Source organism: Nematolebias whitei, chromosome 7 (assembly GCF_014905685.2).
Source record: "Nematolebias whitei isolate Nwh7 chromosome 7, NemWhi1, whole genome shotgun sequence".
In the NCBI taxonomy this organism is placed as follows: Eukaryota; Metazoa; Chordata; class Actinopteri; order Cyprinodontiformes; family Rivulidae; genus Nematolebias; species Nematolebias whitei.
Genome location: NC_056504.1, coordinates 28,565,253 through 28,577,690, shown reverse-complemented (window position 1 = coordinate 28,577,690; position 12,438 = coordinate 28,565,253). Strand labels below are relative to the sequence as shown.

At 39.9% G+C, this 12,438-nt stretch overlaps 1 protein-coding gene across 1 annotated transcript in view; it reads left to right on the top strand.

Moving 5' to 3' along the window:
• LOC119412753 (receptor-type tyrosine-protein phosphatase gamma) overlaps window positions 1–11,997 on the top strand; it is a 172,630-nt gene extending 160,633 nt beyond the window's left edge. Inside the window, exons 17-28 of the mRNA XM_037679790.1 lie at window positions 1,039–1,173; window positions 1,257–1,391; window positions 2,812–2,984; window positions 3,105–3,240; window positions 4,681–4,827; window positions 5,246–5,339; window positions 5,663–5,739; window positions 5,875–6,003; window positions 6,085–6,231; window positions 6,313–6,455; window positions 10,357–10,492; window positions 11,513–11,997. Coding sequence (XP_037535718.1) covers window positions 1,039–1,173; window positions 1,257–1,391; window positions 2,812–2,984; window positions 3,105–3,240; window positions 4,681–4,827; window positions 5,246–5,339; window positions 5,663–5,739; window positions 5,875–6,003; window positions 6,085–6,231; window positions 6,313–6,455; window positions 10,357–10,492; window positions 11,513–11,659 — 1,599 coding nt within the window. The 3' untranslated portion in view covers window positions 11,660–11,997. The remainder of the gene's footprint in view (window positions 1–1,038; window positions 1,174–1,256; window positions 1,392–2,811; window positions 2,985–3,104; window positions 3,241–4,680; window positions 4,828–5,245; window positions 5,340–5,662; window positions 5,740–5,874; window positions 6,004–6,084; window positions 6,232–6,312; window positions 6,456–10,356; window positions 10,493–11,512) is intronic.
• The last annotated feature ends 441 nt before the right edge of the window (window positions 11,998–12,438 follow it).

Sequence of the window (12,438 nt, the reverse complement as noted above, 5' to 3'; positions counted from 1 at the left end):
GTAAGAGAAAGGGTCAGTTCCCAATTTTTAGGAAATATTAAAAAGATTGCTACCGTAATTTCTAGACTATTGAGCGCACCTGAATATAAGCTGGCGCCCACCGAAAAAAAAAAAAAATTGTGTACATATACAGACCGTGCTTTATAAGCCGCGGGTGTCCACGTTGTAACATGAGATATTTACACAGAACGATTTTGTAAGCGTTTAATTAAATACGTATTAGTAAGGGAGTGGTGGCGCAGAGGTTAGAAGATGGGCCTGTGATCGGAAAGTCGCCAACATCAAAATGTGGGTGGAAAAGGTGAAACACCCACACCTACCTCCACCCTCATTCACCCCACTCTGGGCCTCTGTGCAAGGCCCTTAACCCCCACCATCTGCTCCCCAAACAGGTCTCTCTTGAAAATGAGTTCTCGTGGCTCGATGAGACTACTTGTATAAATAAAGGGTAAATTTAAAAAAATTAATGAAAAAATCAGTAACACACACACATACATACAGTAAAAAAAAAAAAAAAATCTGAACAGTGCCTGTAACACAGCTGGATAAAAAAAATACATTAACCTGCCAGGAAGTCATTGATCGCTATCTTCACCTTCCTCCTGCACAAGCTTGTGCTGTCCTCTTCATCACACAGCCGCCTTTCGCAACTGGAGGAGGAGAGAACGGGGAGGAACGGGGAATCTCTCCTCCCCTCCCCATTTCATTGGTCCACTGTGACCTGTTAAGTAATTTCATTGGTCAGTGTTTTTTTTTTTTTTTTTTTAACCTTTATTTATACAGGTAGTCTCATGGAGTTACGAGGACCCACCCCCCAAGAGAGACATGTATTGGGCAGCTATGTGAGCGCCCGGGTGTGACGAGGCTAAATGTTTTGCCGGCATGATGCTTGTTAGCCTGTCAAAAAAAAAAAATCCATAAATTAGTCGCTGCTTTGTATAAGTCGCAGTGTTCAAAGTGTGTGGGGAAAAAGTAACGGCTTATAGTCTGGAAATGACGGGTTTTTTTTTTTTTTTTTCAACCAACTTCCTGTTTCAGGGCTACAACCATCCCAGAGCTTATATAGCTGCTCAGGGTCCTCTCAAGTCCACGTTTGAGGACTTCTGGAGGATGGTGTGGGAGCAGAATACTGGAATCATTGTCATGATAACCAACCTGGTGGAAAAAGGGAGGGTAGGTCTTTCAATAACTCACAAACTGAGAATAAAAATGTTTTGTCTCTCAGATGTTTATGTATCATTCACTGTGTGTTTCAGAGAAAATGTGACCAATACTGGCCAACAGAGAACAGCGAACAGTACGGAAACATTGTGGTGATGCTGAAAAGCACCAAAGTTCACGCCTGCTACACGCTGCGTCGTTTTCTTATAAGGAACACAAAAATTAAAAAGGTAATTGCAATTATTCTTTACGTTTTGGCATCAAAACATAAACTTGAACTTCTAAATTAAAAGACAGCCTTTGTGTGAACAGCTGTTTGGTAGGCAATATTTTCAATGGTTTGTATCCACATACAGATAGTTAATTTAGTGTTTTATACTTTTAGTTTTTATTTAACATAAAAAAACAGAACTTGCCAAAATCTGAAGTAGACACAAAATATAAACTAGATAAAAAAATAGACATTTATTTTATTTTGTTGCTGCTGCTGTTGTATCGTTAAATACTTTGTATTATTTGTTTTTGTCGTTTCCAGAAATGACGTTTTATTTCAGTTAGTATTTATTTCTCTAAGTAGATTATCATCATTTTTAACTTTATTTGAACATCCTTAAACATGTTGGTCATTTTTGATCCAGTCTTTTTTATAGATTATTGTATATATTAAATTTAAATTTGTTTATGAATTCAAGTTTTGTCTTTTTTTTTTTTTTTTTTTTTTTCAATTTGTGTATTGCCATCAACTCATTCACCAACCCTATTTATCATTTTGTGTCTCAGGTGATGTTCAACATCAGTGGCGTGTTAACGTTAATGTGCTGATTGTTGTTTGAGCACTTTTTTATTTTACTCTTTATACTATTTATGTTAAATGCACAAGTCTAAATCAATTGATTTGGACTTTGGGTTAATAAAAGTTTTCTAATTCTGAGAAGAATACAGAAAGAAGGATTTTAAATAATGTGTAACTATTATTATTATTATAATATATTTATGTGATTTTTTTTTTGGGGGGGGTATATAAGTTAGTGTGATGTTGAAAAATGTTTGATTATCTCTGCTAAGAAGATTATGTGGCTTATGTGCTTTGTTGTTTCATAGCAGATTTGCTCTAAATGTTCAGAATGTTTTTTACATGAAAATGTTAAGATGAAGCATGGTCCAGCTTAGATCAACCTTTAATTAACCATTTTGGTTGTTTGTTTGCTGTTTAAGACTTACAGAGATGTGTAGTTTTAATGGTTAATCCAATTTTCACCTAATTACAAACATGCTCAACCTAACCTGAAACATAGAACTACCGGTAGATGATTTTACCTTGATTTAGATAAATTGTTTAGATTGTATGCATCTACAAGAAGATTCCCACATTTTTGTTTGCGGACTAGCTAATTATATTTTAAAATGTTAAAGTATAAATATTTGCTTTTAGGGTTTACAAAAACACAATGCCATGAGCTAATCGTTCACCTGCTAATACTTACAACTCTTAACAAACATTTGTTACCTAAAGCTTTGACACCACATCTCTGTTTAGGTCCAAACCTGTAGTGTTGAGGATCTACATTAGCTATAGGTGGATTCAGCTAATGTAAAAACTGAAATAAAGTGCAACAGAAGCCTTTTAATTGATGTGTTGTAATATTTTAGGGTCAGAAGGGGAACCCAAAAGGGAGGCTAAATGAGCGCATTGTGATTCAGTATCACTACACTCAGTGGCCTGACATGGGAGTACCGGAGTACACACTTCCTGTTCTCACCTTCACCAGCCGCTCTTCGGCTGCTCGGAGTGCAGACATGGGTCCCGTCCTGGTACACTGCAGGTACGCCATCACTGCTGAGCTCCAGGGCTTCACTGAGCACACCTGATGAGACTTGTTTTTGCTGACTTGGTTAAAAATCTCCCACTTAGGGATCCACTCACGTTAGCTTGTGCTCTTTAGTGCAGGGGTCGGGCGCACGGGAACGTACATCGTCATCGACAGCATGCTGCAACAGATCAAGGACAAAAGCACAGTCAGCGTCCTGGATTTTCTCAAACATATACGCACACAACGCAACTACCTTGTCCAGACGGAGGTAAGGCTCTGAAACTCATCATTAACTTCTGGGAGGTGGGGTGGGGGGTGGGGGGGCTGGATTCCTCCTCTAAAGGTCAACTGTGATTTAAGATGGGAAAGCAGTTATGAAATTTATTCAGTTTGATACTCTGAGCTCAGGTAAAGGTCAGGCTGCCTGCAATTTCAGTGCACCACAGAGTTTAAACTGTTACACACAGCCCACAATACCGATGAATGTATTACACCAGAACAGAGGTCGACCGATTAGGGTTTTTAATAGCCAAGGCCGATTTTTAGAAATAAGGGCAGCTGCTGACTATGATTTATGAAGGGGGAGGGGCAAGTGTGGGTGTGGCGATGACTTCTAATGCAAGATGTAAACAAAAACTTTAAATATCAAACATGATTTGATCGTTTTTATTGTTGGGTATTCCATCCATCCATCCATAACCTGCTTCTTCCCTATTGGGTCATGGGGGTCACTGGTGCCCATAACCTGTGTGAGAGACAGGGGACACCCTGAACAGGTCTCCAGTCCATCACTGAGCCACATAGAGACAAACAACCATTCACTCTCTCACTCACACCTAGGGAAAATTTAGAGTTACCAATCATGCATGTTTTTGGTCTGTGAGAGGAAACCGGAGTACCCAGAGAAAACCCACACATGCACGGCGAAAACATGCAAACTCCACCCAGAAAGGCCCCCGGACCGGGATTTGAACCGGGGACCTGCTTGCTGAGAGGCAGCAGCTTTACTAGTTGTGCCACCGTGCTGTTCTTGTTGTGTATTTTTTATCTTAAATATAACATTAAAAGCAGCTTTCTCTCATCACAATCAGCTGCATAATTTATAAAAAAGAACATTTACTAAGTAATCATTACCATATTTTACCAACCTCAGATTTGTTGGCATCATTCACAGCTTTACATTCATTGAAAAGCTGTGGTTACCAGTTAAAGACAATAATAAACATTAAGCTTAATTATGAAAAGTGGAATATAGTAGTTAAAATCAATCAGATTTCACATTTTAGCTCATACATAATGATATATTTAATAAAGTTTACTACTCAAAAACCTTTAAACATGTCACATTTTGATTTGATTTGATTCTGAGAGCTGTGATTTGATTATATAACCCTCCCTTTGATGCAACATAAATTATTATGGATAATTTTACCTGAATAAACTAATTTGTGCATTTCTTTGCCTAATTAAAGTGCACAATAACTCATCAAATACCCTAATCTCCGCTGCTGACCAAAATTATCATAAATGCTAACTTAACATTGAAAACGCCATAGACAAGCTAACACAGTTAGCGTTGTGTTTGATAATGGGAATTTATACACAAATGAAACATTTCAAAGTCAGTGTTTAAGACAGTCAGGTTTTGGTAACTTTAACTGTTGTTTTTTATTAATCCTACTGCTTCGTGCTTCATGTTTCCTGTCAGGAGCAGTATGTTTTCATACACGATGCCCTGATGGAGGCCATCCTCAGCAGAGAGACAGAGGTGCCCGCCTGGCAGCTGCACAGCTACGTCAGCAGCATCCTGACGCCCAGCTACGCCGGCCGAACGCGGCTCGAGAAGCAGTTCAGAGTGAGTCTGAACTTTCCAGGCAGACGAGCCATCACAACATGCTGCAACACTGTTAGGATCAGGAGCTTGTTAGCAACATCCATGGTGGCTTTCCACTTCCAGACGCAAAGGGGGAGAAAAATAAAGATTGAAAGTGTCTTTGATGTAAGCTGTAATAAAGAAATGTCTGTCACCCCCGCTGTGCTATGTAAAGTTTGATGAATGTTTCATCAAGCTGCTCCTCTTTCCACATGAGGAGAGGGAAAATAATTGCTCACATAATGTCACTTATTTCCCAGCTTCACGCGCTCGTCATCAACGTGAAAGATGTGCGGTTAATTTCAGGTTGCTAAACAATATTGGCTCTTGTTCATCGTGTTGGACTGGAAGTTTCAACCTCAGGACATCTTTGAGATACTTTTGCCTTCTCTGTTTCCAGCTGCTGAGTCAGTGCAACACGCGCTTTGTGGAGTGCTTCAGCGCGCACAAAGACTGCAACAAGGAAAAGAATCGCAACTCCTCGGTGGTTCCTTGTGAGTATTTACCACAGTATCTGTACGCTTGACCCGAGGTGGAACTAATAGTCGCAACATTTCTCCATGCACATTTTCACGTCTTTTCTCCTTCTGTCTGCAAATAATTAAAACAATTCATATTCTAAATCTAGAATCCATTTCCATAATCCTATAAGTTAATCTTTCTGTGCGTCCTCTGCACCCTGACGGGAGAAATGGAGGCACTTGTTGCCATGGCAACAGTGAGGACTGATAATGAATGTGTGCATTATCAGCTGGTGTGATATAAAGGAGGCCTGGGTTGTGATTTAAAGCTTGTTTTTCTATCTGTGCCTCACCAGCGGAGCGAGCGAGGGTTGGACTCACCACTCTGCCAGGCATGAAGGGAACAGATTACATTAATGCATCCTACATAATGGTACAGTGTTGATTATTAATGAGTCGTGTTTGCTTATCTGCAGCCATTGAGCCTTTGGAAATGACAATTTGGAAAATAAGTTGCGTGAAACAGTCATCCTTTAGAAAGGCTAACAGCTCTACTCTGTCTTACCAGGGCTACTATAGGAGTAATGAGTTCATCGTTACCCAGCATCCTTTGCCCCACACCACTACAGACTTCTGGAGGATGATTTGGGACCACAACGCTCAGATTATTGTCATGTTGCCTGACAACCAGGGTCTTGTAAGTAATTAAGAAAGTTGTAATCATTCGAAGGAACACTAATCATGGAGAAATCAAAGACAGCACGTGTCTTTTCTGCAGGCTGAGGATGAATTTGTTTACTGGCCGAGTCGGGAAGAGGCCATGAACTGCATCGCCTTCACAGTCACTCTCATCAGTAAGGACAGGCTGTGTCTCTCCAACGAGGAGCAGATCATCATCCACGACTTCATCCTAGAGGCCACACAGGTACCCGAGGAGTTCCACAACAGTTCTTACATGAAAATCGTATTTCCTTGAGGCGTAAACTCTCCCTTTGTGCTTTAACAGGATGATTACGTCCTGGAGGTGAGACACTTTCAGTGCCCTAAATGGCCGAACCCTGACGCTCCTCTCAGCAGCACCTTCGAGCTCATCAGAGTCATCAAAGAAGAAGCCATGACTCGAGATGGCCCCACCATCGTGCACGATGAGTATGTTCATGTTTACTTTTGTTTTATCGGTGTCAAGCATAATGAAGGTTGTTTTTTTTAACTAATTTACTTTAAACTTCAGAATGCAAAACACAATTCAAGAACTACAAACCGGATTTCAAAGAAGTTGGGACACTAAACAAATTGTGAATAAAAACCGAATGCAATGATGTGGAGGTGCCAACATCTAATATTTTATTCAGAATAGAACACAAATCACAGATCAAAAGTTTAAACTGAGAGAATTTATCATTTTAAAGGAAAAATCTGTTGTTTCCAAAATTCATGGCATCAACAAATCCCCAAAAAGTTGGGACAAGTCCATTTTTACCACTGTGTGGCATCCCCCCTTCTTCTTACAACACTCAACAGACGTCTGGGGACAGAGGAGACCAGTTTCTGAAGTTTAGAAATAGGATTGCTCTCCCATTCATGTCTAATACAGGCCTCTAACTGTTCAATCGTCTTGGGCCTTCTTTGTCGCACCTTCCTCTTTATGATGCGCCAAATGTTCTCTATAGGTGAAAGATCTGGACTGCAGGCTGGCCATTTCAGTACCCGGATCCTTCTCCTACGTAGCCATGATGTTGTGATTGCTGCAGAATGTGGTCTGGCATTATCGTGTTGAAAAATGCAGGGTCTTCCCTGAAAGAGATGACGTCTAGATGGGAGCATATGTTGTTCTAGAACCTGAACATGGTTCTCTGCATTAATGGTGCCTTTCCAGACATGCAAGCTGCCCATGCCACAAGCGCTCATGCAACCCCATACCATCAGTGATGCAGGCTTCTGAACGGAGCGTTGATAACAACTTGGGCTATCCTTGTCCTCTCTGGTCCAGATGACATGGCGTCCCAGTGTTCCATAAAGAACTTCAAATCGTGGCTCATCTGACCACAGAACAGTCTTCCATTTTGCCACACTCCATTTTAAATGACCCCTGGCCCAGTGCAAACGTCTGAGCTTGCTTAGAAATGGCTTCCTCTTTGCACTGTAGAGTTTCAGCTGGCAACGGCGGATGGCACGGTGGATTGTGTTCACTGACAATGCTTTCTGGAAGTATTCCTGAGCCCATTCTGTTATTTCCTTGACAGTGGCATTCCTGTTTGAGGTGCAGTGACGTTTAAGGGCCCGGAGATCACGAGCATCCAGTAGAGTTTTACGGCCTTGACCCTTACGCACAGCGATTGTTCCAGATTCTCTGAATCTTTTGATGATGTTATGCACGGTTGATGATGATAACTTAAAAGTCTTTGCTATTTTACGCTGGGTAACACCATTCTGGTATTGCTGCACTATCTTTCTGCGCAACAATGGTGAAATTGGTGATCCTCTTACCATCTTGGCTTCTGAGAGACACTGACACTCTGAGAAGCTCTTTTTATACCCAATCATGTTGTCACTTGACCTAATTAGTGTTAATTGGTCTTCCAGCTGTTTGTTATGTGCTCAATTTCCTTTTTCCAGCCACTTATTGCTACTTGTCCCAACTTTTTGGGGATTTGTTGACACTGTGAAATTTTGAATAAACATATTTTTCCTTTAAAATGTTACATTTACTCAGATTAAACTTTTGATCTGTCATCTGTGTTATATTACGAATGAAATATTGACATTTGCCATCTCCACATCATTGCATTCAGTTTTTATTCACAATTTGTTTAGTGTCCCAACCTTTTTTGGAATCCGGTTTGTAGCAGCATAATTTCCTTGTCTGTATAAAGCACTTCTTACTTGCTCAAGAACCTCCTAATTGCAGCTTATTACTCATGAGCAAAAAGGCTGTTTATTAAATAAGGCTTTGCCTAATATTAGTCTTATAAAACAGAAACGAGTTGGCAAAAAGAAATCCTTTTTTAATCACACTTCATAAATGTGCTTTATTTTAATGCAATAGAACAGGTGCTTAAAAATAGTTTTTCTAACTCGTATTTGTTTCTTTTTCTGAATTGACGTTTAGTCTAAAAAATAATTTGTAGCACTTCAGCGTTTCGAAGTTTTCACTTAGTAAAGTCATTTTTTACCACCGACGTACTTCAGCTAAGTGAAATGTTGCTTTTTGAACATGAAGCTTAAAGCTGAAATGAAACAAAGTTGCTCCTTCAAACTTTTTCTTTGATCAAATCCTTGCAAAGGAGTCGATCCTTCTCAGTTTAGTCTCTTTAACCTGCTAAAGTGTCGACACAGAACAATTGATACTTTGAAGAATATAAACTAGATGGTAGTTTTGTTTGATCGTGTAAAACATCTTTCCGTGTGTTATTGTACAGCATTATTGGCTTTATGGGTTTAAATTGTGTTTTTAATGGGTTGTCTTGTAAAGCACCCTGTTTTATTTTATTTTTTCCCAGTTAGATTAATTAAAAATTGGCAACCGTGAAAGATCCTTTTATTCTTTCCTCAGAGGTGTGAAACCCCTATTAACCCTTAGAAACATTTATCTCCCCAATCTTATTGATCAGTTTTTCTGTTGGTTTGCCTCCTTGCAAAACACAAGTTCTGACTTTATGCTTCTTTAATTGAATTAAAAAAAAAAACCTATTCATTTATTTAAATAATTATTAACAAACAACCTCCTTGCTCACTGTTAACAAGCAACATTTTAGATGAAATTAAGAGAAAACAGTGTTTTCTAAACACTAAGAACTGACACGTTTCAAATATGCACAAGCATTCCTGGAAGTAATACATATCACTCACCCTGAGGTAACGGTAACGTTAAGCAAGACCTCTTCTGATACTGCAACATGTCTCGCTCATAGTATGTGTTGTGAATGACTCTCAGCTACTACCACAGTAAATTTTAGCTCAATATCTATCAAATTCACTGAGTTATAGTTGTATATGTGTTTTGTAAAGTCAGTTGACTGTGGCAGCCATCTTGAATAGGGTTGACTCCAAATGTTAATCAGTTGTAGATGTACATCAATTGATTATTTCCTGAAAGTTTTATTAAAATCCATCCAGTGGTTCATGAGATATTTTGCCAACAGACAGTGAACTCTAAACAATTAAAGGCAAGTAAAAGTGTTGTGCAGGCAGTTATCACTCAGAATGTGTGATAGGAATCATTCTCAGCTACTACCACACCACAGATAAGCTTATATCCAGTTTTTTTATTTACTCCGTTGATGATGGCAGCCATTGTGAATCAGGTTGACTCTTGAAGTGAATCAAATGTAGATTTAGTGATTGCTTTATGCATGATTCATTGCAGTTTGCTCTGTAGTTCAGGAGATAATTTTGTAACAGACACACCCAAAACAAGAGCAATAATTTAAGTAAAAAATATGTCCCCTGATCTAAAGTCCTGAGTTTAAATTTCCTTAAACTAGTTTTGGTTAATAAAGTGATGTTTGATCTTCTGTTCCGTTTTGTTTTTGCACCTCAGTCTGGATTTAAATAGTTATAAGAGCTTAAAATCGTTCTGCGGTGTGTAATTACCTTCCCTCAGTTGTTCTGTTTGCACAAGTAGGATGAAAAAGTAAGCCACTAAATTCTAAGTGCTTTCCGTGGCTTGGGGTTTTAAAGTCCTTAAGTGTCTACCGGCACCGAGAGTCTACGGGCCGCCTTCAGAATAAACAAGAAGACCAAAGTCTTTTGGTAACCAGGCAACCACGACAGCTTCCAGACTCCCAGCTGATGCCTCTTCTGCACGCGTCAGTGTCCACTGCACCTCAGCTGCTGTTACTGGGAACGTCAAATATCTGAATGGTCTTCATCACGCAGTCTGACTGTAACCTGCTAGAATTTCCCAGAGGTTTTATTCCATAATAAAATTTAAAAAAAGGACCATGATGTCCACTAATTATATTTTTTTTAGATTGTGTTCTGACAGACGAGGTTTTCAATCGTCTTGCTTTTCTTGCCCTTACAACTGCTCCTTGTGAACATGTTTCAGGTACGGGGGGGTGTCAGCCGGGATGCTCTGCGCCCTCACCACGCTGTCCCAGCAGCTGGACAACGAGGGACTCGTCGACATCTATCAGGTGGCCAAGATGATCAATCTCATGAGGCCGGGAGTCTTCACTGATATAGTAAGTTGACTTTGTAATGAGAAAACAACTCGCATGATGACGCACGATGACTAAAAGCTGTGCTCTTCACTGTGTTTGACAAGACAAAACACTTGCAGAACGATTTAAAATTCATAGTTGTCAGGCTGAAATGAAACATTTTGTCTGTTTTCTTCATCTAAATAAAAATGTGGTTTCATTTTCCCAGATGCCTTTGCTTTTTAAGGACGAGGCTCTCTGTATATTTAAACCTAGTTATGCTGCCCCCAAGTGGTCAGAAAACTGTTTCATTTTCATGTTTGAACTGTACAGGAAGTATAAAGAGAAGCATGATGAAAAGAAATGTTAAAGCAGTTGCCAGTGGCGCTCACCTTGGTAACCACACACCTGTGTCTCACTCCCTGACTGCCAGGTTAATGAGAGGCAGGCTGGAAGTTGAGCCTCATAGAAATGGGTGTTGGTTAAAAACCATACGTTAGATTTTACTCCGTCACTCTGTGACAATTTAGAGGGAATATTTGTAGCACAAATTTCTTGAATGTGTAAAAATGGAAGCAATGAGGCCGTGTGAGACTCTGAGGGAACTGAGAACTCCGAATGGCTCAAGTTATTCTGGGAGACTCCCTCGTGAATGTCGTTCCCAGCTAGCTGCCAGCAGCTGCAGCTCACTGAGACACAGACGAAGAATGATTCTGTCCTTGCAGACCACTTAGTGATCCAAGCAGGACACTGGTCCAAGGGTCTCGGTCAGAGACCTCTGCTGCTCTTCTCCACACCAATCGATGAAGAAGAGAGAGCTCTCACTCCAGGGATCCAAGAGCCAGGAGAGCAAAAATTGAGGTTATGACAGGACTGATTGGAGGGCCTCACCTCAGATTCAGACACTGACTTTCAGAATAAAAGTCCAGCTTATCTTTTGACGAATAAATTGTTCTCATCTTATTTGCATTCATCCACAGCAGAGAACGTCTCACTGAATGAATACAAACTCTTGTCGTTACTGTTAACCTTTAACCTTTGTGTTGGTGTGTGTTTGTGTAGGAACAGTACCAGTACCTTTACAAAGCCATGCTCAGCCTGGTGAGTCACACAGAGAGCATCCTGGGTCCCGTTCATATGGACACTAACGGGGCGGTGGTGATCGCCGACGAGTCGGACCCCGCAGAGAGCATGGAGTCGCTCGTCTGAAGACATTCTTGCAGGCAGTTAATTTGTAAAGAAAACAAAACAAACAAACAAAAAAAAAAAAAATCCAAGAACTTTTGAGGCCTTTTTGCCAGACTATTGATTAAACGAATAACCTTATTACTTTTTTATACTGATGAAAGGTTTTTTGATATTTATGTTTTCGTCCTTTTATTTTGATTTGTTCTTTTTTTTTTTTCTCGTCTTTAAATGTTCTCCTGCTGAGCGTTTGCACCTGTTTAAGTTGACATGAGGAAAAGCAGCTCTGTCCACTTTGCACTATAATATCAGTGTTACTGCCTATTTACCCAGTGAGATTGTTCACCGTTGAAATTTCGGCGCCCCAGTCAAACTGAGGCCGGGGGGGGAGGGGATTTTGTAGAGGGGATCTTGGACCGCATTGGAGAAGACCAGGATGAAATGAAGGCGATCCACTTACAATGAAGTCATGAAACACTTGTTCACATCGTAACACAGGCCAGCATGTATTTTTCTCACACATGAAGAGACTCACGGCTGCTTCTACGTTCTCGTCCCAATATCTCACTGCAGTCTTGTAAAATGTACTTATTGCTTTTTTTTGTTTGTTAAAAATGTCCTACAACGTCTAATGTGAACATTTATTGCTTTTTACAGGGATTTCTATTGTTGTATTGTTTTGTAATATATATACATATCTATATATATTATATCCTTAATAGCCCGCTGTTATTATTATTTTTTTCTGTACTAGCTTGATACTTTGGAAGATTTTGTATCTTCTTCATTCCATCACGGTTTTG